Consider the following 24427-nt stretch of genomic DNA (forward strand, 5'->3'; position numbering starts at 1 on the left):
ATCCGAAAGTTTGGAAACACACTGGGCTGGTGACAGTGTGGGGAGACAGACACTCTCATACATTGCTGATAGAGTAATCGGTACCTCTAAAACAGCAATTTGTCGATATCTATCAAAATTACAAACCATATACCCTTTGACCCAAAGCTTCCACTTCCACAAACTTTCATTACATATATTCTCTCCACATGGCAAAATGACAATGTTATTCATTGCAGCATTATTTGTAGCAGCAAAAGACTAGAAATAATCTAAATGTCAATCTATAGAGGTTTAGTTGAATCAATTATAATTTATCTATAGAAACCTATGCAGCCGTAAGAAATAATGAGGAAGGTATTTATATACTATAAGGAACAGGAGACAGCAAAACGTGGCCTGAAGACCAAATTCAGCCCACTGCCTGTTTTGGTACAGCCCACAAGCTAAGAATAGTTTTTACATTTTTAAATTACTGGAAAAAATCAAAAGAAGAATAATATTTCATCACATGAAAGTGATATATATTTCAAATTTCTATGTCGATAAATGAAGTTTTATTGAAACACAGCCACACCTATTTATTTACAGATTGTCTGTGGCTGCTTTCAGGGGACAACAGCACAGTTGAGTAGAGACCCCATGGCCTGCAAAGCCTAAAATATTTACTGTCTGTCCCTTTACAGAAAAAAAATGCCAACCCCAACATAGAGTGTTTCCTAAAGTAGTTTGCTAAATGACAAAAGGAAGGTAAAGAAATGGTACATAGTATGCTATAAGGGAACAAAGGAGAAAATAATTATATATGCAGAAAATATCTTTGGATATTTCAATGAGAGAAATTGCATGGCGAGGAGGTGGGGGACAGCATCATTTCTCCCATTATATCCCTTTCATCTTTTGATTTTTTAAATTAGATTGATTCAAATTGATTCCAGTCATATATTCAAATATTTAAGACTTTTGTAAAATGTAAGTTCAACTTCAAAATTAAACAAGGCATAAAATAATAGGGAAACACGTGAGGTGATGGATGTGTTAATTATCTAAATGGGAGGAATCCTTTCACAATGTATATGTATATCAAACCATCACACTGTACACTTTAAATATCTTACAATTTTGTCAAATATACCTCAATTTTAAAATTTTAATTAATAAATTCTAATTTACATATCAAAAAAAACAAGGCATCACTTCATCAGTGGAATTAAATTATTTAGTATTGATAGGTATATTTTAGATATAACTGATGGGGTTATCATTTGTAAACAAACTTTCTGGAAACTGATTTAGTGTATATGTGAAGAACCTTTTAAAAGTGCATAGCCTTGGGACTTCTCTGGTGGCACAGTGGTTAAGAACCCACCTGCCAATGCAGGGGACATGAGTTCGAGCCCTGGCCTGGGAAGATCCCACATGCCGCGGAGCAACTAAGCCCGTGCGCCACAACTACTGAGCCCACGCTCTAGAGCCTGCAAGCCACAACTACTGAAGCCTGTATGCCTAGAGCCACAACTACTGAAGCCCATGAGCCTAGAGCCCGTGCTCCACAACAAGAGAAGCCACCGCAATGAGAAGCCCGCGCACCACAACAAAGAGTAGCCCCCGTTCGCCACAACTAGAGAAAGCCCGCACGCAGCAACGAAGACCCAACGCAGCCAGAAGTAAATAAAATTAAAAAAAAAAAAAAAGGTGCATAGCCTTTAACTCAGTAATTCTTCTAGGAATGTATCTTAAAAAATCAGCCAAAGGTTTATACAACAAGATGTTCGAATGGTATAATTTATAATGGGTGACAAATCTGTACATAGCCTATATATTCAACAACAGTGAACTGGTTAAATAAAATGTGATACATTCATATAATAGAATATAGTCCAGTTTTAAAATGGTACATTTTAATGCTATGAGAGTATTTCACCATATACTCTTAAGGGGAAAAGAAAGAAGTAATTGTATATGTAATTTAATTTGATTTTTAATATATACGCATTGAAAATGCTAGAAATAAATATATTAAAATGTTAACAGGCATTATCTTTTAGTGAAAGGATTATGGGTATTCTTCTTTTTCTTTGTACCTTTCTGAACTTAAGTGCTATAAAATGAGTATATGTCACTCATACAATTGGGAGGGGTGAGTGGTTTGGGGATGCCGGTTACTTTTTTAAGCAGAAGCGGGCACAGCACTTGCCTTTTTCCTTCCGTAGTAGAGCAACTTAGTGAATTTCTCCACGATCTGCGCAGGCGTCTCCACGCTGGGGGGAACCTCCCCAGTGAGCAGGTTCCGGGTCCCTAAGCTCAGTACTGGCCAGTCCTCATCCGTCAGGTTGATGAGGTTGGCCACAGGCGGCTGCCGCTTGTACTTCTCCAGCTTCTTGCAGTCCTGCACCAGCAGCTCCGCGATGTCAGACCCCACCACGGACTGCAAGGGAAAGAGGGCCATCCTGGGAGAGAATCCTATTCATCCTCATGCCGGCAGCCCAGGCTGAAGAAGGAAGGCACCAGAGCACCTGCCCTCTTCAGGAGAAGGCTGACATGCAAACACAAGACAGCCCCTTCTTAGATTGTTGTAATTCAAACTCCAGCTTCACTCTCATGCTTGCTTTCTGCCTGTCAGGAGCCACAACGATGACCAGAAATATGCACACTCTCCCAGGTGTATCATCTGCTTAGCGCAGTAACCCAAGAGCTGGGCGATAACCCCAGGTTAGTGGAGAAGGGCAGGGGAAAGGTTAGCATTAGCAAACTGGCATTGACATCTGAGCAGTTTTTCCCCTTGAGGCCATTTGTTGCTTCTTTAATGTTACCTTTTATAATCAATCATGCCACAAGCCAAATCTTCTCTCTCCCAGGAAGACTTCAATTCCAACCCAGCCTGCACCTGCCCACCTCCCAGAGCGGTGATACTGACCCCGTTCTGCCGACAAAGGAGAACCAACAGTTGCCACAGTAGAGCCGAGTCTCTGCTCCCTGGTGTCTCAGATTTGCGACTCTGCGCTGCTTTCTGCTGGCAAAACGTCACGATGTCCACCTTGTGTACATCTTCCCTATGGAGAGATTTCAGGGAGCAAAGAGTGAGGGACAGATTCCTCCCCTGGGTAGGACCACAGTCCCCTCTTACAGTGTGAGGGTGTTGCTGGGGCTGGAGATGGGATAGAAGCCTGACAATCCAGGATGGGGGTAGTGAGTCTATAGCTACAGAATAGTTGTTTCCTTATAGAACAGGAAGGGACCTCAGAGATTCTCTCGTCCACCCTCTCCATTTTACAGAGGAGGAAACTGAGGCCCAGAGACCTGAAATGACTGTTTGGTATCAAGGAAGAGCACAGACTTTGGGCTCAGACAACCCTGCGTTTAAATCTAGCGAGCCACTTCTCAGCTTACACAAGTTTCTTATCTCCTCTGAGCCTCTGCTCTTTTCGCTAAAATAGGAATAGTTAAAAAGTCTACCTCCAACTCAGTATCTTGTAATAACCTATAACGGAAAAGAATTGGAAAAAGAATATATATATATACCTATGTATATATATCTATATGAATTACTCTGCTGTACACCTGAAACTAACACAACATTGTAAATCAACTATATTTCAAACTAAAAATTTTTTTAAAGTCTACCTCCGTACAAAAAGGAATTAGCCAATTGTGTAGTGTATGTAAGTGCTCAATAAACAGGAATTATTATTTGCTTGAGATCATTCAATGAAATCAATCAAACTTGGACCAGTACCCTAGTGTCCAAATACCCAGCTCGGTGCTCTACCCCACACCTGTACACCCGTGTGTAAGAAATGGAGACAACACTCATTTTTACTTGAAGGAACTGTCAAAATACTATGGGGATTTTCTTGGAGGGGGAAGCTTCAGGATAAGAACACATTTACACAGTAGTGATGATATTTTAAGGGCTTTGGGGTGCATTATCTCACTTCTGACACCAGCCAGGACTCCTCTCTCCACGACAAAGAGCATCCTGAATATTTATCAGTAACATGACTAGCAATGTAAAAGCAGTTCTAGCTCAATCCTGCAGAGGGCAGACTTGCACACTGTCCAATAACTCAAATGCTGGCCATGTTACTTATCTCTCCAGAAAAAATTTTTCCATATGATCCACTTGCCTATGATTTCCCAGGCTGTGTTCCACTCTTCTACCAGTTTAAGTACTATTAAGTACACAGAACGCTAAAACCCCTTACCATGTAGGCTTTGTAAAAATAGAACTGATTTCAGATTTTTAAACTTTTAAGTTAATTTTTCTTTCAACACTCAAATTGCTTGTCAAAATGGCTCAGGCCACATTTGGCTCCAACTTGTAGCACGGAGATTCCACTCCAACGGGGAGAGACATTTTCTTTCAAGAAAGTCAAGAACAAATCCCCAAAATGCTGATCTGGGCAGGAAGATTTTATAGGTTTCAAAAGCCCTTATTTTGCAGCTCTCATGGTAATTTACCTAATCAGGGGTCCTGAGAAAGTCCTCATCTTTTCTTGTTCCTCAGAATCATTAAGAATAACCTGGAACAAAAAATCAAGTTTGGTCTTTAAGACTATGTCCCCCCAGTGCCCCATTGCTCAGTTAAGTCCAGCATCAGAACCCAGAGCCATGATCCTAGGATGTGGCTCAGTGCCTCATGGAGAAAGCAGAGGACAGAAATGAGCTCTCTAGTTGCTGGATATGACCCAATAGCATCTCATGAAAAACAGAAGTCTAGCATTACTTCTCTCACAGAAGAGCCCCAGCCATTCCTTCATACACACACACGTGCATGTGCACGCACACACACACACACACACACACACACACACACACACACCAATCCATAGGGTGCCTGGCCCAGTCTCCTCCAAGAGCACCCTATTCCTGGAGATGCCCAGGGCTCAGGCAAAGGGAATCAGGGAGCAGGGTGCTGACATTCCGAGGACACAGAATCTTGTCTACCTCCATGCTGTGCAGTTCAACAAGGGCCGTCTGTCCATCACTGAGAGATCTGGGACCCACACACACCAGCTGACCTCCTGGCCCAAAACTCACAGGCACGTGAGGGATGTAGAACTTCATGGGTGTCTTGGGACCAGCTGCCGAGATGTCCTCTGACCAACAGACACAGATGGACACTGTTAGCATTACTGCCACTGCTTTGCTTTACTTTAGAAATACTCCACAGACACACTTCTTTCCAAATTCCACCTGGGACCAAGATAAGATTCTGGATGGGCTACATAACTAGAAGAAGCCCATGCTCCAATAAGAGCTGAACCTCTGAGAATATGTCAGAATATAATGCAAGGAGTTGATGGTTTGGTGCAAATGATAATGTACCAGGGCCAGACTCCCAGCAATGGTGACACGCTGGGAACTCTGGTTCTCATAGCCCCAGTACTCAGGGCAAGTCTCCTACATCCAGACCTTTCTGACCTGCCTTCACTTTCCCAAACTGACTCTGGTCTTTACTTTCTTCACCTATTACCTAACAGTACCTCTGAGTGCCTCCTCTCCCAGCCTGATGATGGCTAGGGGCAGTGTTCCCTTCCAAGAAGCAGCTATGATGCAATCTCCAGTACCAGAGAAAAGGGGGGAAATGGAACCAAAGTTGGCCACTCTGCTCAGGAGACCTACTTACAAAAATGAGGCAGACAAATGGTCTGCTCTTGGAAATACAGGGCAAAGGTGACTTTCCAAGACATGTGCCACCCAGCCCTCTTCTCAACAGACTCAGCCAACTCCTTTGATCACTTCAGTACCCACCAGCCTGAACTGGACTCCAACCCGCTGCAGCCATGGGGTCGTACAGCTCAGAGGCGTCTGTCATGTACTGACTGAGCTCATAGCTGCTGGAGGTGAGACCAGACTCGTGCTGCCGGAGAAGGTTGGATTCCTCGGTCAGTGATGGCTGGAAATTAAAAACAGCAAAACACATGGGAAGAATCAGAAGCACTTTCAGAGAGACGGTCCTCCCAAGTGTTTCTTCAAAGCAACAAAATTCAAACTTTCAAATAAATATAATGAATGTGGACGTGCTGAAAGGAAAAGAAGGGATCATTCAATTGACAGGTGTTTACTAAAGGATTCACTGTGGCCTAGTGGGAAGCATGCAGGTCCTGGGGTCAGGGAGGCTGAATTCAATCCCAGCTTTGTCAATACCAAGTACTGTGAACTTGAACAAGTGACTTAGACTCGCTGAGCTCAGGACCTTTATCTGCAAAGTAGATAATCATACCTACCCTATAGTTCAGGTACTTACTCTTGCATTCATTCACCAACTGTTTAATGAGCACTTACTATGCTCCAGGTGCTATGCTTTCCCTAAGGATACAGGTGTACAAGAAATTCACAGAACTTACATCCCGAGGACTGTAAAACAATGGATGCACACAATGGATACAAAAGCTCTTTGTCCACATTGTAAAGTGCTGTACGTGTGTATGGCTGCTGTTACTGTGTTGTTGTTAGTGTTAGTCATAACAGGTGCCCCGCCCTGTGAAGCATCAGGTGTACAGAAGAAACTGTCCCCACAAATCATACAAATCTCATCAGGGATACAAAATTAATACATGACTCAAAAATGAAGAGCTTGTCTCTGTAGTCTGTTTGTAACTTTTCCATAAATCTAAAATTATTCCAAAATTTAAAGTTTATTGTAAAAAAAATTCAAGAGCTCCATTTTGTAACCCAGCTGGTACACACAATAAGATTTTAGAAAAGAGAGATGGAAGAGTCAAGAAAAGTTCTGCTTTTCAGACCTGAATTAAAAGATTTTAACAACTTCCCACTTCCTGGGTAAACCGAATTGCTAATCCACTGGGATACCGGTGACAGCCTCTTCTCTTTCCTACCTTGGAGTGACTTGGGTGACATTTCCTGATCCAGCCAACTTGGCAAAAAAAATGCAAAAAGGCCAGATCAGGGCCCCAGATCCAGAAGACTGAAACAGGGAGCAGGGAAAGGAAGAGGTGGGTAGAGGCTCTGCCAATTGGGGAGGAATGGGACCCCTCAGACTGCTGGCCACTGGGGACCCCGCCCCACGGGGCCCTGCTCCGCCCCTGCTGACGAGGGCAGGTGTGATGCACTGTCACAGACCACCAGCCCCATGTCACTTCAGGTTACCTTGTTTTTCTGGGCCCCAGTTAGCGGACTCTCCACAAATAAGTCCCCAGGCCTCTCCTGTCCAGAGTTAGAAGCGGGACTGTCTTTATAAGGGTTCCAACGCTTAGATCTGCGGCAAAATGACAGGAGCAGGTGAGAGAGGGTCCAGGGCAGGCCAGCAAGGCTGAGCTGCTCTCTGCTGGAGGCTGTTCTGCTGCAAAGCGTGGGCAGGTGTCGGGTTGGCCCGTGTGTCGCAGGGAAAAGCCTTGTCCTCCATTTCTCCACCTCAGTCTATTGGACCAGAAAAACAGGAGCTCCTGGGGTTCATAGTACAGTTACTAGAAGTGGCCCCAAACCCTGCAGAGGAGGCTCAGTCTCTGTCGCCTGACGTCCTGGAATAAGTTAAATCAGAGCAGCTGGGCTGGTGAGTTCCAGGCAGGGTTAAGGCACCAGGTCTAAGGACACCAGACAGGTGCTTGAACAAAATGCTGTTCCCTGCTCACCTTATCCCACGGGAGAGCCTATTCTCAGGGCACAGGAGGGGGCAGAGGAGAAGCACCCCAGCCCCAGGCAGGACCCAATCAGGAGGACTTCTGCAAGGCCACATCTGTTCCGAGGCCAACATAGAATTAAGGCCCTCCTCTAAGACGGACCTCAAGTAATCTCACAGGTTTTGGGAACCACCTCTCAGAATTAAGAATCCCTCCTCCTAGTGTCCATGGGAACAGCTGGTCCCAGCCAACCCAGGCTACTCTCACACCCCTGTGGCCAGAACAAAAGCAGACGGGCTTCTGAAGATGAGGGACCAGCACCAGATGACATAAGGTTTGCCTAACATAGCCTGCGTTTGGCTGAATCGTGTTGAACCGGCCTCTCCTTTCACACTTACTGGAACTGGGTCTCACTATTTGTTCCAAACGGACTATTCTGGTTTTCATGTTGGTGTTCATTCAGGTACTTTTGATCTCGATAATCTTCATGCCAGGTATAAGGACTCCCTTGCCTTGGCACTGCACCCTCAGAAAAAAACAAAATAAAGACAGGTCACTTTCTATTCCTAAAAGTTCAGAAAGACACTAGCAAGCCATGAAGCTGAGTTACTGGAGCACAGCAGGTATAAAAACATACAATCATCCCTCCGTATCCATGGGGGGCATTGGTTTCAGGACCTGGGGAAGTTCAAGTCCCTTATATAAAATGGTGTAGTGTTTGCATATAGCCTATGCACATCCCCCATATACTTTAAATCATCTCTAGATGAATTATAATGCCTAATACAATGTAAATGCTATGTAAATAGTTGCAAATACAATGTAGGTGCTCATGCAAATTCAAGTTTTGCTTTTTGGAATTTTCTTTTCTTCTAATATTTTCAATCATCCGTTGGTGGCAGACCCGCAGATTTGGAGGGCTGACCGTATCTGCCAAATTGAGTAAAGTACAGTTGATAAGTAAAAGCCAACAGTGAAAGTCCGTAAGACGCATCTCTCTGAACCAATGAGCACGGCTCTATACAATGGGGATCCAATGTGTGTGCACAGATGTTTGTGTTTTCAACGTTGAAACAGGTTTCTCTTTGCTAGCAGGTCAGAAGATGCCTTTAGTACCTACCTAAAGCCTTACTATTGGTGTAAGGTTTAAATCCTTTTTTGTACATATCTGCCTCCCTCAGGGTAAATGATGGTCAGACTCATTACAGCCCAGCCACATACTTGATGACTTCACTGTTAAGAACTGGCTTCACTGTTACTTGTTACTTAGAAGAAAAATATGGATGAAGTACAAACTATCCACAATACTAGTAATGTAGTAACAGTGTCAGTGCCATCATCTACACGTACAAAGAAAAGTGACTCTTTTCTATCTCTTCTTCTCAAGACATTTAGCAGTAGTGTCATTGCTGCGGCCTCATCTGGCCAAGCAAGAAGCAGGTGAGGCTGGGGCTCTACCTCAGCCCAGCAGGAGGCCCAGGGTGAGGCTCCGAGCACGGCCCCTTTGCCCTCTGCCCTATCCGACCAGCTGCACCATCCCAAAGGCTTCTTGGAGATTATTCCGTACCTCCTTCTTCCCGCAGCTGCTGCGGGTGTCCATGGTAGTAATAACTTCCATAAGCATATTCTTCCCTTAGGGCTGGAGAGTGATAGCTTTGATAGAGATCCTCAATGCCCGGCCTAAAGAATCACAAAGACAACCAGTCATTCAAGGATGAGCATGGTAAAGAGAAAAACCAGCGGAGGACTTGACAAACGAAACAACTTCAGAGGACAGAATTGTGACCCCCGTCTAGAATCTGCTCTAAAGCCACGGTTCATTCTGGATCCCATAACCAAAAAATCCAGAATCAGAGCAGGAGTAGGACCGTTGTGTCAGAACAAGGCTGCAATTTTTATAGCAAAACCATAGCCAAGGGTCTCATTCTCCCTCCCCATGGTCCCTCTTACTCCTCCAATACACACACAGCCAACAACACAAAATATTATCTGAGAAAACCCTGCTCTGACATCACCTTAGGAAACCCCTTCCCAAGAAGACTGTGTAAGTGCCTCATATACCACTGCAATTCCCATGCATATTATGGATGGCAATGAGATGAAAAAGTCAAGTTGGACCATCTTAAATCTGATTGCTTTTATTGCCTCTGTCCTTAACATACCTTCCTTCGAGAATTCAACAAAGGAATGTCATGTTGTTAGTATCTTTATCAATTAATAATTCTTTACTATTTCATAGGGGCAGAATTCTTTACAGTAATTGTCATAATTTCAACCCTAAATCTGGAGGCAGGAAAACATCACCCCACCTGAGAAAGTGAAAGTAGAAAATAGATGGCTTGCAACATTCCATAAAATATGAAGTCCAGGAGGAGGAACTCCAGATTCTCCTAGAATTACCTCACTGAGACCTCTTCAGTCTGAATTTGGAGCCTACAAGCTTGTATCTGCTTTCTCTGATTTTTTTTTAAGTTCCCATTCATTCACTCAATACATAGTTTTTTTCTGTACCCATCACACTCCAGGTGATGTTCTAGGCACTAGGGCTCTTCTTGGTCTAGTGGGTCAGTGCTAACCCTGGGTCAGAGTCTTCCAAAGAGGATAAGGAACTTTTTATAGAGCTCCATAGGAAAAGCTTTTCCAGAGTCTACAAACATTGCCTTTTGTGATCCCAGAGTAAGACGGTCTCATCTGCTGTCTTGAATTTCATCATTCTTTCTACCCTCTCCCCCCATCACCCAATCACATTGTGATGGCTTCTTTAAGAAGCTCCCCTAGGGGATAAAGAAAGGAAAATATTATATTTTCAGTCACCAAAATCCAATTTGGGAGAGGAAAGGGTATAGCTAAGTCAGTATAGTAGGGTGGAGAAGGAAAAAAAAGAAAAAGAGGAGAAATAAAAGGAAAAAGAACAAGGAAAAGAGCAATCTGTTTGTAAGCATTTAGGAGAGCTGGGTCAATTCCAGCTCTAAACCCATACCTTGAATACAACTGACTGGGATAACCACCTTTATAATAGTCAACCCTGGACACAGGCGGATGCCATTCCCCAGGCCTGGACGCGTAGTGAGGCTGCTGGTGGTCTTCCCCAGGGTCCTGCTGTGGTTGGGGGCTCCTGCCCATGTCTTGTTCTTGTTGGACCCTCTCTCCATTGTGCCAAGAGTGACGAATAGGCCGATAGTATCTATCTCTCTGAAGCCCTCGGTCTGGATCCCTTGATGTTGATGGGGGCCTCCCCGCTGGCTGAGGCGGCCACTGGGGAACCCAAGGCTTCATCCCTGACCTTCTGAATTTCTCTCGTGTTTTGAGTCAGTTGTGTAGTTATTTTATCTTCCTACAGACAAAACAGAAAGAAAAAAATTATCATCATTTTAGGCCTATATCCAAACATGAAGGTTAATTAGGTTTTGTGAAAGAAGTACCTATGGTCCTCAAAATCTTCTATCTAAAACAAACCACACAGGCACTGATACAGAGATATCTGAAAAGAATCTTAAGGAGATATTTGAAATAAATAACAGGCTAGACAACTATACTGATGTTGCTATAAAAATTAAAAAGTATATTTGGAGCAACAATAGATGTGGGAGGCATGGGAGAGAGAACAGTAATAGATGAAGCTCCAAAACACTATCAAAATATCCCAATTAAATACATGTGTGCTGGACTTCCCTGGTGGCACAGTGGTTAAGAATCTGTCTGCCAAGGCAGGGGACATGTGTTCGATCCCTGGTCCGGGAAGATCCCACATGCCATGGAGCAACTAAGCCCGTGCACCACAACTGCTGAGCCCGCATGCTGCAACTACTGAAGCCCGTGCACCTAAAGACGGTACTCTGCAACAAGAGAAGCCACCGTAATGAGAAGCCCACACACCACAACGAAGAGTAGCCCCTGATCGCCACAACTAGAGAAAGCCCGCGCGCAGCAACGAAGACCCAACACAGCCAAAAATAAAATAAAAATAAAATAAAAATTTAAAAATACATGTGTGTTCACATATTCCACCAGTAAATGTTTATTCAACATTTACTATGGAGGCCCTATGCTGTCATAGAAATAGAATGGGCCTTAGACAGAGCTAGACCACAGCTCAAATCCTAACTCTGCCACTTATTAGCTAGTTAAATTTTTCAAGCCTTAATTTCCTTACCCATAAAATGAGGACCATAATGAGCTGACAGGGTCACCTGTCAGAGTCAGAGATCCTTACACTCTGGCTGGTATACAGTAATTGTTCAATAAATAACAGCGTTATCAGAGATAAAGATTAGGGTAGTGTGAGCAGCTGAAGACATTTCCTAAATAAAAAGGAGTTTAAAGTGACCTCAAGAGACATCTTTTCTGAATCCTTGAAGTCTTAGAAGAACTAGGCCCTATAATCTGGCCATTCCTGCCCCTGCTCCAGGGGAGGCGATGAGACGCAAGTTTGGGATTGCTTCCCTGACAAACTAGAGAGCCGTGTCTGGAGATTTTAAAACCTGGAAGTCTCCCCAGCATCAAACTGATTTTCCCCATTTATGCTTCAAAATGGGAAATAGCTCCAGAGGACAAGATACCTTCCAAGCTTCTCTGCTTGTATCACAGAGCAGCACCCACGTCCAGCTGCCCCCAAAGAAAAAGCACACATCACACCTTACTGCTGCTCAGGAGTCTCTCGTGTCAGAATACACAGCTCAGTCACACCCCATGTTTCTTCTCCCTTGGGAACTATTTTACGTTGAAAAGTTCTGATCGGATCCAGTCAACTTGCTCCCACTCCTGAAACTCCCAGCCCAATATAAAAATGAATATCAGAACAAAAGTTCAAAGGGTGTGTGTTGAAATCAAGACGTCACACTGCTCGAATGCGGTGGAGCCAGGGTCCACAGCTATGAGCCGAGAGCTGTAAGCAGAACATACCAGAAAAACAAAGCACAGAAGTGCCTTCCACCTCGAGAGCAATCCAGCTCAGGAAAACCTGCACCTTCCTTCCCGTGTCAGCCCACTTACTTGAAAAAGTCAGGTGCGATGAGAGCCTTTTCCAGCAAATCCCAGCAGAGGCCAAATGCCCCGGACACAGTGAAAGGCTAAATGGGTTTTTCCTGAAGGCCCACGGAACTTGATAGCATTTGGACACAAGGAATTTCAACAAGAAGAAAGCTTCTTCCACCTTGTTCCCAGATATTTTCACTAGACAGCCCTCCTCCGACTGCAAAGGCGCAATACCCAGTCCCTTTGCCAAAGTCAACTACAATTGATTTTCGTTGCCAAGATATCAACTCCAGCAGGTTAGACCTCAGGTTACAATTAAGGACCCCAAATGAAAAGCACCTAAGAGTCTCCAAATGAAGGCATTACACCTACAGTGACAAGTCATCCTCACACATCACGTAAATGACCTTCCCTGGTCCCACTAAGGTCAGTATTGCCTTTCCTAATTTGACAGCACAGCAAGTACAGCCAAGACAAAGCAAGCAAGGGCGCTAGCATTCCCACACACCTGCTCTGACGGCTCTCCACCACCTTCCCTCAGCGCAGCTCCAGGAGTGTCTGCTCTCCTCCTGGACACTGTCAAAGTCCAGGTGCCACATCTACCAAGACTTACCTGGCCCTCAGATCTACAGCCTGTCAGCTACCTTTGCCACGGCCTCCATGGAGCCGATTCATGAGGGCAAAGTACAGCGCAGCTCCCCTAGTCGGCCAGACCCGGCTTGGAGTATTTGCTCACAACCCTGTCAGAGGCTGCTGCTTCTGTTTGCCTGGTCGCGGGCTGAGCCAGGTTCACTCACATGTGACATGTGACAAAGCATCCAGACCCCCACAGCAAACAAGGAGCAGAGACCTGAGGGAGAGGAAGTGCAGAAAGCCTTGAGGCAGCCTGACCCGGGGAGAAGAGCGTGGCTTATGGGCTGTGAACTCCCGGCTCGGCCACGAGTGGCTTTATCGCTCAGCCTCTCAGCTTCTTCTCTAAAAGGGGAATAACAGTAGTTAGCTTATGAGGGTCATCGTGAGGAGTACAGGCAGACCTCAGAGATATTGCCAGTTCAGTTCCGGACCACAGCAACAAAGCGAGTCACACGAATGTGCTGGTTTCCCGGGGCGTATAAAAGTTACGTCTACACTGTACTGTAGTCTATTAAGTGTGCAACAGCATTATGTCTAAAAAACAATGTACCTTAACGTTAAAACATTTTGTTGCCAAAAAAAATGCCAAAACAATTACAATAATAACATCAAAGATCACTGATCACAGATCACCAAAACAAATGTAATAATAATGAAAACGTTTTAACTATTGTAATAAATACCAAAATGTGACACAGAGACACAAAGCAAGCGTTATTGGAAAAACGGCACCGACAGACTTGTTTGACGCAGGGTTGCCACAAACCTTCAGTTTGTAAAAAACACAGTAAAGCGAAGCGATATAAAACGAGGTATGCCTGTAAATGTTGGCAAGGTGGCACATGATATATAATTATGTATGCTCTTTAAATAAGTATTATCTGTTCCTTTCTAAAGAGATGAGCTAATTCTACTGGTTGAGGCAGGCAGAGGACTCACTGGTGGGTAGTAAATGCCCGGTTTGGGTTTCTCTCATTCATGTTTCTCCTCATTGGATTCTGGTTGTGCATCAGTTGTGTTATCTAGATGGAAGGCAAATTTAAATTCCCAATATTGAACTGAAGGCACTGAGAAGTTTTCTATTACAAGAAAGTAATTTCTTTGTTTGAAAAATACATTTCTTTAGGTAAGTACAGAGTAGCTCATGTCCACTTTTGAATTAATATTTTAAAAGTCAGCAAATCATCATGCTGTATACCTTAAACTTATATGTTATATGTCAATTATATCTAAATAATGCTGGGGGTAAATATAAATAAAACTCAGAATTTGCTCTAAAAAGGCTCAAATCGTTTATTCTTTCTTTCAACAAACACTAAGTCCTTGTTATGTATCAGGATTTGACACACATAGACATGAAGGACACAGCCCTTGGTTCTGAAAAGCTTCGAGCAAATTAACTTCTCATGTTGTTATTAGTCCAGGGAAGACCGCCACGGTTGGTCTCATGGTCAGATAGGGTAAGGTACCGAAGCTATAAGACTTTGTCACGGCCCTACAACTGACTCCTAGGACCTGACAACTGAGTGTAGAATTCTCTGACTCTGGGTCATGGTTTCTTACCCCACTGGTGAGGTGTGACTCACTAATGGCTGCACTGCCATTTTTAATCCTCCTGGGAAGAGGTACTGGAGAAGGACACACACATTGACAGCAGGAGTCAGAACATGGTTGATTATGACACAGACTCAGATATCAAATTATCTGTCCCAATAACTCACAATAACATTCAGAAAAATCTGATGTAACTCTTTTGGCTTATATCATGACGTTAGTCCTGCCCTATAACACCAGCTACATTACTGAAATGTTGACTTTGGAAGATACCTTACAGGTTATTTTAGCAACTTCACTTCGTTGGTAATAAAACTAAGATCCAGAGAGATTAAGTGATTTACCCAAGGTCACAAAGCTAACTAGAAACTCAGTTAAGATTATATTGATGTACTGGACCTGTCTTGCATTGGGCTTACAAGAGCTGATTATTAAATATTCAGGAATTGTGTGAGCCAGTAGTTAGACCATTGATCATTTGAAATCCACCACAGTGAGAGTATTTACACCACAGAAATTGGCAAGTGCTACAAAGCCAGGTTGTTGTTGTTTTTCAATAATCAGCTTATCGGCATGATTACAACTCCAAACTCCTAACTCCTATTCCAGTGTTCTTTCAACCACAGAATTGTCATTCTTTTACAAGCCTTCATTGCACATCTCTGGTTTAAACATCTAGCTCAGTTATTCCAAATGCTCCTTTTGTGACATCCCAAAGCGTCCCTAATTATCTCAAGTGTTATTATGAAACTCTTCAAACACTCACCAACCAAAATTAATTTTAATTGGTTTTAATTATTTTATATAGACATATGGCATACAACAGTTATATGGGTCATGGAATGAAATAGATCGCGTGGGATCTCACCACTCCAAAAGTTTGGGATTTATCAGTCCCTGCCTTCCCCAGCCCCATATATCAACAGTTACTAAGTCTTTCAACCTGGCAACTCAAGTCTTCCTGATTCCTAACAAAATTCACTCAGTTTGAGAATACATTAGCAGCTCATCCCCAACAGGAGTTGGGCTAAAATTGGTCTTGTCACCTCAAGTCCTGGCTGCAGTGCCCTGGCATGATCCCACAGGCTCCCACATGCTAGAACAGTTATAGTCTTCACATTATCTCTTCCCCAAGTGTCCTGTCCTCTTGCCTGATTCCTGCTCTGCATTCCAACTATCCACTGGAATTGGAGCCCTGGCCAGTTGCTAATTGTTGTGAATTTCCTTTCCCAGTCCCTGCCACCCTTTCCAAATGTCAGACCACTAAGAGGATCTTGCTTCAACCAGGAATAACTACCCTAGTTTGACATCTATCTAACGAAGGCATCATCACTGCTAATGATGCTGCTAATCTCTTCCCACCAGAATAGTGCTGATAGATGTGAACACCCACCTAGATCTAGGTCAGGTTTGCCATGAAACCGTGAGCACTATGATTTAATGACTGTTGACTCTTGCAAGGGACAGCTCAGCAGCTGAGACATGCCCCAGGCTTGACCCCATTTCTTTACTAAAAGTAAAAATTTAGGAAACAAACTGAGAGGCCCTATGTCAACAGATGAACAGTAATTATCTGTCTGGGTAATGGGATTGCAGGTGATTTTATTTTTCTCTTCTTGTTTGTCCATATTTTCTAACTTTTCTACAATAAACTTACATTATTTTAAAAGACAAAATCAACTAGCATTATTTTTGATTAATACTATATCGAAGGCAAGATTCCTAGGTCAGAGGTTATATTTTTGTTAATTTTTATAAATTTCTTTCTAAGACTATTATAGCAATTTACACCCACACCAGCAACACATGAGAATACCTTTCTTTTTTTTAAGTTATTTTTTTTAACATCTTTATTGGAGTCGAATTGTTTTACAATGCTGTGTTAGTTTCTGCTGTATAACAAAGTGAATCAGCTATATGTATCCATAAATCCCCATATCCCCTCCCTCTTGAGTCTCCCTCCCGCCCTCCTTTTCCCACTCCTCTAGGTGGTCACAAAGCACCAAGCTGATCTCCCTGTGCTATGTGGCTGCTTCCCACTAGCTATCTATTTTACATTTGGTAGAGTATATATGTCAATGCTACTCTCTCACTTCATCCCAGCTTACCCTTCCCCCTCCCCATGTCGTCAACTCTATTCTCTACGTGAGAAGAATTTTCTGAACATTCTTATCCACACTGGATATTCTTTTTAATATTTCCCAATTAAAGGATGAAAAATAGCAACAACAAAAAATACTATATCCAGGGCTTCCCTGGTGGCACAGTGGTTGAGAGTCCGCCTGCCGATGCAGGGGACGCGGGTTCGTGCCCCGGTCCAGGAAGATCCCACATGCCGCGGAGCGGCTGGGCGTCCGGAGCCTGTGCTCCGCAATGGGAAAGGCCACAACAGTGAGAGGCCCGCGTACCGCAAAAAAAAAAAAAAAATACTATATCCAAATGTGGTGCTGTCATATCAGTAACTAATTATGCACTCATGTTGCTAAAATGGAGCAGTGACTCCCCAAAGCATCCAAGATTGATCGATTGTGCTCAGTCTGCTCTTCTGGAAAGACGACTCTGGAAGTCATTTATTCACTAAGCAAATGTTTTTTGAACACCCATTATATGCCCAGCATTGTCACTTGCACTGGGGATACTGAGATAAATGGCATATAATCCTTGCCCTAGCTTTCAGTCTGGTGGAGCAGTAGAAATTCAAATATGCAATCAATATGCAACGCAATCATTATGCTAATGGGTATAATCACTACTTTTTCAAATAGGAGGAAGCACGGGGGCATGTGCAAAACTAGAAACAGGGAGATGTGCTGTTCAAGGTTACCCCACAAACAGGCAAGACCAATGAATACCTCAACTAGAGCAACTGCAAAGAGGTTGGAAGAGAAGGAACAGATATATGAATATAAAGTAGAATCAACATGAATTGACACTCTGTGGAATGTAGAAAATGAAGGAGAAGGAAAAGTCAAGGACAATCTCAAGTTTTCAGGCTATAAAGACAGGACCACACTGCCCCTTTTTGGGATAATAATCTTGGAAGAGGAGCCAGTTTGGTGGGAGAAGATGACAACTTCAGCTCTGAACATGCTAATTGTGAGGGGCCTGTGGACAGAGGTAAGTGTGGTCAGTGAGAAGTCAGTTGTAAGAGTGTAGAGCTTAAGAAAGGGGTCTAAGGAGAGAGACGTGGTGATTGAAGCCACAGGTATGGGTAGTATTGCCTAGGAAAAGCTTGAAGTTAGAAGAGAAGTCCTAGGGAGAAGTTCTGAGGAAGAGCAACATTGAAGAGCTGGACACAGAAAGAGGAGCCTGTGAAAGACAACAGTGAAGTGCCAGAAGGTGGGCAGAAAGCCAGGAGAGGATGGTATCCTAGAAGGCAGGGGAGGTGATGGCTTCAGAAATGGGAGCGTGGTCAACAATACTGACAATAGGAGAAATACTGAGAGAGGCAACAGTGAAAGTGTTCACACACTGGGTTAACCACCGAGGAGGTTTGATGATCATAACATGAACAATCTCAGTAGAACTATGATCAAGGGAGTGAGGAATTAGACACAGAAATCACTTATACACCGAATGGAAAGTAAGGAAAAGGAGAAAGCGAGTAGAATTACTTTTTTTGAGAAGCCTGGATGTGATGAAAAGGGGACGATAGCCGGTACTACTATGAGGCACTTGGGATTGAAGAATTGGTTTAGGGTGGACAAGATGAAAGGGAGTTACATGCTGATTCATAAGGCGATTGGAGATACAGAAAGCAAATACAATTACTGGAGGAATAAATCTCAAAAGAGGCTGATCACATTGGATCCAGAGCACAGGAGCAAAAGTTAAGCCTAGCTAAGAGGAAGGGCATCTCTTCCTCTGAGAAAAAGATAAAGGGGGTGAAGACGGGCATGGATGGAGGCAAGTTTGTACAAAAAGGGACTGGATACTGAGACCTCTCTGTGGAGTAGACTGCTAGAGATCAGGGTGAGCATTTAGAGAGAGACCTGAGAAACGTGATGAATGCTTGGATTGGCCCGTGTGGAAACTGGGAGTGGGCTTTAACCAGGAACACGTCCTCAGAGGAACAAGTAGGCAGGAAGTGCAGCTGTTATTGGACCCTTAGACAGATTTGAAACTCCATGGGGACATCGAGTATCTGTGTTTGGTCCAGGCTATGACCACAGTGCCTAGACGGTGCCCAGTGTGTGATAAGAGCGCAATAAAGATTTTATTTATAAATGAATGGACATCTGAAATTTATAGCAGCAACAGCCTTACTGCAGATCGTATCCAGTAGTTTTTACAGCCTGAGTATAGAATTAAACTCTAACAGGGAGTTCCTAGAGAAAGTAAAAGGGAATGTTGAGGCAGTGAGTTAAGAGGACTGACCAGAGAGTGGTTAAAGGTATGCCATGTGGGTCATAAATGAGACAGAAACACAAATTCTCTGCACACCTTGTGAAACTGAGGTCCCTAGAAATACTTAAGAGGCCCTCTCTAATAGGACAGTGAAAGAAAAACATTCCATCACAATTCAAACTAAAAAACCTTAGTTGAAGTGAGACTGACAGGATAATGCCTATACCCGCCTTTCCAAAAATATCTGATACACTGAGATGCTTTTTAGTCAGCCAGCATCTCATAGCTGTGACTCCAGGAAGGAGACCTGGGGAAGGTTTAGTGTCGAGCAGCCTCTTGACTCCAGCAAAGCCAGACCCTGAAGCCAGCCTTGGAGATCTGGAGCTCATGGCCTTGGCCAGGGATTGGCCACCAAGGCTTCAACCCCTTCCTTCCGGTAAGCTGGGTGGCAGGCGAAAGGCAGAGCAGCATGTGCCTGTCAGCAGTTCCATTATCAGGAAGGACGAGTGCCAGGAAAACATGGTCTAAGGGCCAGAGACAATTAGCCTGGCACAGGCATCACGAGCTACTCATGCCAATCCTGGGACTGTTGCTCTCACCACAGTCCTAGAAGTGAAGGTTTGGTTACTTTATTGGTTTCCTACAGGACCAAGGAACTCTGTTATGTGAGCCCTGACAAAAGGGGTCCTTTAAATGCCACCCCTGTGGCTGCCTGCACACCTGACCCCCCCGATTCCGCCTCTGCTGCCAGGTACTAGAGAAGGAGGGTACCACTCATGAAGACAAAGGCCTCCATTCTTCCTTATCAGCCCTGGGCTGGCAGAAGGGGCCTCACTTTCTCCGCTCTTTGCCCCTCCCATTTAATTGATGCCCCCTGAACCAGGATGAGTGGGGTGGCACTTGGATGCTGCTGTGACTTTTAACCCCACATCAAGCTCCATCAGGCAAAGGTGACTCATGCACCTGCTAAATGAAATAAAAGGCTATAAATGCTGGGAGTGTCCTCCGAGCCCCCAAAGCCAATAGGAAGTAAGCAGAATAAGGCTACCTGAGTGTGAATCTCAGCCCCACTATCTGCTGGCTGCAAGAAGTTGACCAAGTTATTCTGTATCTCCTTTTCTTCCTCTATAAAATGGGGATGACAATAATAGAACTTTTCTCAGAGAGTTATTGTTTAAGAGTAAAATTAGGTTAAAAAACTACAAACTACCTGACATATAGTAAATGCTCAATAAATGTTAACTGTTACCATTTCCCTGAAAATGCTATAAAGTGCTTGGGAAGCGTTCTGTACAAGTCATCAGTCAGGAATTAATTGATTATCCATTACTGCTCTGAAATCCCCAACTCCTCCTTCACATTTAACCCAGTGTCCCCACTGAACCATGAGATCAAGGGAAAATTGAGAAACTATGTCTCATAACTACATATGACAAAAAAGAATGGGTTAACGTAAAAACATCAGAATTAGAAACTTCACGAAAATGCAGTCCTATGCTTCTCACTCTGGACTACTTGTAGCCCCAGGGACAGTGCAGGATGCCACAGGATCAGCACTAATTTTATTTTTTAAGCTATTTAAAATATTATTTTAATTTTTAACAAACACAAATATTGTACTATTGAATATTATGGAATAAAATTCAAATTTGTATTAATTTTTACAACGATGAGAAACTTCAAAAAATTTTTGTACTTGCAACAGACAGGTACACACCACGCACACACACACACACACACACACACATTCACATATACATCCCCTGCACCCCCAGGAATCACTCCCTGCCATTTGATGGAAATGTTTGAGAGACACATTCCGAACAAGAGCAGACATTCAGACATGTAACTGATGACCTGGAAAAAAATCTCTGGAAGGAATCCATCCCTGCAGGTGAAGCAGTGTCTAAGCCAGGGAAACTCAGGCCAAGGCATACAGCTCTTTGATTTACAGACCTGTAAGCTCTCCACTGCTGGATAAAAATCCTCTATTATATAAGATTCTACAGGGTACCCAGGAGGCCAGTGACTCTCCCAGTTTAGCTGGGACAGGAAGCGTTTGGTCTCCAGTTAAGGTACATTATCAGACTCCTAATAGAAACACACCCCAATATTTTAGAGTCAAGATACTCTTCCTTGATGGTAACACACATGCATGACTCAGACCCATTTAAACTCTTTGAATAGGGGAAAACGTCATGCCACTCAGCCTCCTTCTCCTCTCCAGGTTACATAGTCCCAATTCCGTTTATGTTTCCTTGTACAACTTCCTTTCCTCAATCATTTTGAAGAGTAGCAAAGGCCCAGGGGAAAGGAAACAGGAACTGAAACCTGGATTTAGTTTTAACACCACCATTTCCCAGCCATGTGCCTTTGTAAAACCATCATTCAGTCTCTATGAGCCCCAGCCTCCTCCTCTTTAAGATGCAGTCTAAAAAGTACGCCACAGGGCTGTGATGTGGATGAAATGAAATGTTACATGGCAAAACACCAAAGTGCCTGTTAAATAGAGGTTTGCAATAAATCTCTTTGCCTCTTCCTCTTCTGGGTTCCTTACCTGCTGTTAAAGGGGTAACAATCTAAACTGTATGTAAAGCTCATGAGTGTGGTACAGTATAAGGGTTAGGAGCTCAGGCTTTGCAGTCCAAATTGGATGAGTCCCAGAGCCTCCCCTGACTAGCTGTGAGACTTCAAGCAGGTTACTTAACCTCTCAGGCTAAGTGTTCTTATTTGTTAAGTGATTGTATAATAATGGATATCTTCAGAAGGTTGTTGTGGGATAAATGAGACAAAGCACTGTTCACGGCATGTAGGAGGCGTGCAATGAATATTTGATTCTAGATGAATGCACGAGCTAGGAAAAGCACGTGGCACAGCGCCTGCACATAGGAAGTGTTCACCAAGCGCTTGTCGCCAGTGTTGTTGTGTAAAAGAACATAGCAGGAGAGCTCCCTTCTGGGCTGTTCAGGGTATATGTTCTTATGTTCTTTTATCATAGCTGTTCATATTTAATTTTTATCTTAGCTATTCTGTATTACTGACTTAGAATCTAATCTTAGGTTATTGTTTTCAATTTTTCTCCTGGCTTCTCTCTCATCATCATAACCCACTGCATTCATAGCTTGTCTTCCCCAGTGGTGGGCATCCTTGGCGCTTTATTTCCATTACCCAGTGGTATCAACAGAGTTTGTCCATTTAGAGGGCAATGAAAGTGAGACCAGAAAGGGTAAGGGCTTTCACTAAACTCACGCAGTGTCAGTATCAGTCATCAGTTGGAGGAAAATCAATTACAGGACTTCTAGTCAAAGCTTTGTTCAGAAAAACCTACTGGTTAGTAATAGCCATGTGATATATTTAATACAAAAATGCAATTATTTAAAAATCTATTCCAAAATCTTCAAAGCTATCAGTCACTGTAAATAGGTTCATTCAATTTGACATATAAATAGGAATATATATATTCATAAAAACAGAAACTCAAAGCTTAATTTCTGTATTTCCTCCTTGTCCCATCTGTCAGTCAGTAAAGGCGCATATCACTTAGCTGGTTCTACTCCTCTGCCTGATATTCCACGTACAGAAATAGCCCGTGTGTGCACAGCGTGAGTGCATACACGTATTTTAGTGGCACTCACATTCTTGTTCTCTCAGCCTGGAATAAGTGGCTGCAGATATAGCCAAGATCCCCAGGAGTGCTGCTCTATTGCTGAATTTAGCACATCAGGGCAATTTCCATAGGAGCCACTTACGATGCCAAAAAACAAAGCTCAAACTTCAGTTTCTGGAGGACACTGAAGGGCACGACAAGCTGATGGAGAAGTTTCTTTTCTAAGCATAAATGTCTGCAGTCATCACAAGGGAGATGGCCAAAGTTCATTATTTTCTGGGAGCAGCCCACAAATGAATATTATAGAGTCTCTCAATGCTGAGTAAATACTTACTGCCTTTCCCAACATTGTCTCTGTGACATTTCTGTACAAGCTTCCTAAGAATACTTCCTTTTTCACTAAAGATGCGATACTTTCTATGCTCCACGACATCGTGACACTGTGACACCATGTCTTAGTGCTGGTCCAAACGTCGTTCATTGGATGGATGAGGTCACTGAATGAATTTGACTGGGGTATATAGCCTTGCCCCTGGGAGAATTTTTCAAATTATTTCCTTCATTCAATAAATAATATTTTGGACAAATATTAATTTATTATTTATTGTAATAAGAATATTTTCTCCTGTATGAGCTGGCTCTCCACAGTCTCCCTAAAAAAGCTGCTAAGGGAACTTCCCTGGTGGTGCAGTGGTTAAGACTCCATGCTCTCAATGCAGGGGGACCAGGTTTGATCCCTGGTCAGGGAACTAGATCCCACATGCATGCCACAACTAAGGAGCCGGCAAGCCGCAACTGAGGAGCCCTCCTGAAACAACTAAGACCCAGCACAACCAAATAGAGATTAATTAATTAATTAATTAATTATTTTTTTAAAAAAAGAAATACTACAAGACTCACTCTTCTTTGAAGAAAAAAAAAAAAAAAAAAGCTGCTAAGCCCCAGGACTATGTAGAAGGAAACCAAAAGAATCCTGGTTCCTATTTAATAACCAAGAAATGGGTGAGAAACTGAGTACTTCACTCATCATGTATTTATTGAGTGCCTACTATGTGCCAAGCATTGTCTTAGGTGTTAAGTGCAGGCCACAGGAAGTGACCAAGGTGAGATTGTTCCTTATCCTCTTGGAGTTAGTTTACTGTAGACAAAGTAACAGGCAACACCAATGATCAGTGCTAAGAGGATGGCAGTAAGAAACAGATGAAACACACAGCAGAGTTGCCAAACCTAGTCAGAGAAGGCTTTCCAGCAAGGAAAGATGTCTCAAAGGAGACCTGAAGGATATGAGTTCATTAGCCTGGAAGGAGGGAAGGGAGAGCAAGAGAGAAGGTGATCCCAGCAAGAGGATGGATATGATAAGGGCTCAGAGGTGAAGGAGGGCCTGTGCACTCAGCACATCATCAGTGAGTTTTATATTCAGTGTAGTTGGAGCCTAGAATGCAAAAAAAAATTACTATAGACTGAATATTTGTGTCCTCCCAAAATTTGTATGCTGAAACCTAATCCCCAATCTGATGGCATTTGTGGAGACTTTGGGGGGTGATTAGGTCATGAGGGCAGAATCCTCATGAATGGGATTAGTGCCCTTATAAAAGAGACCCCAGAGAAATCCCGTGCCCTTCCTTCCATGTGAGGACACAGTGAGAAGATGGTCGTCTATGAACCAGGAAGCAGGCCCTCACCAGACACCCAGTCTGCCAGCACCTTGATCTTAGACTTGCCAGTCTCCAAAACTGTGAGAAACAAATTT

The 24427-nt window shown here is 43.4% G+C and overlaps 1 protein-coding gene across 1 annotated transcript in view; it reads right to left on the reverse strand.

The window, feature by feature from the left end:
- Positions 1-24427, reverse strand: part of LOC116743185 (protein transport protein Sec16B-like) — a 96548-nt gene that overhangs the window by 26717 nt on the left and 45404 nt on the right. The window contains exons 2-10 of the mRNA XM_032611505.1: positions 10543-10896; positions 9130-9242; positions 7961-8081; positions 7093-7201; positions 5734-5878; positions 4927-5078; positions 4441-4502; positions 2897-3032; positions 2177-2407 (exon numbers count right to left, since the gene is read on the reverse strand). Coding sequence (XP_032467396.1) covers positions 2177-2407; positions 2897-3032; positions 4441-4502; positions 4927-5078; positions 5734-5878; positions 7093-7201; positions 7961-8081; positions 9130-9242; positions 10543-10838 — 1365 coding nt within the window. The 5' untranslated portion in view covers positions 10839-10896. The remainder of the gene's footprint in view (positions 1-2176; positions 2408-2896; positions 3033-4440; positions 4503-4926; positions 5079-5733; positions 5879-7092; positions 7202-7960; positions 8082-9129; positions 9243-10542; positions 10897-24427) is intronic.

This window comes from Phocoena sinus, chromosome 1 (assembly GCF_008692025.1).
Source record: "Phocoena sinus isolate mPhoSin1 chromosome 1, mPhoSin1.pri, whole genome shotgun sequence".
Lineage (NCBI taxonomy): Eukaryota > Metazoa > Chordata > Mammalia > Artiodactyla > Phocoenidae > Phocoena > Phocoena sinus.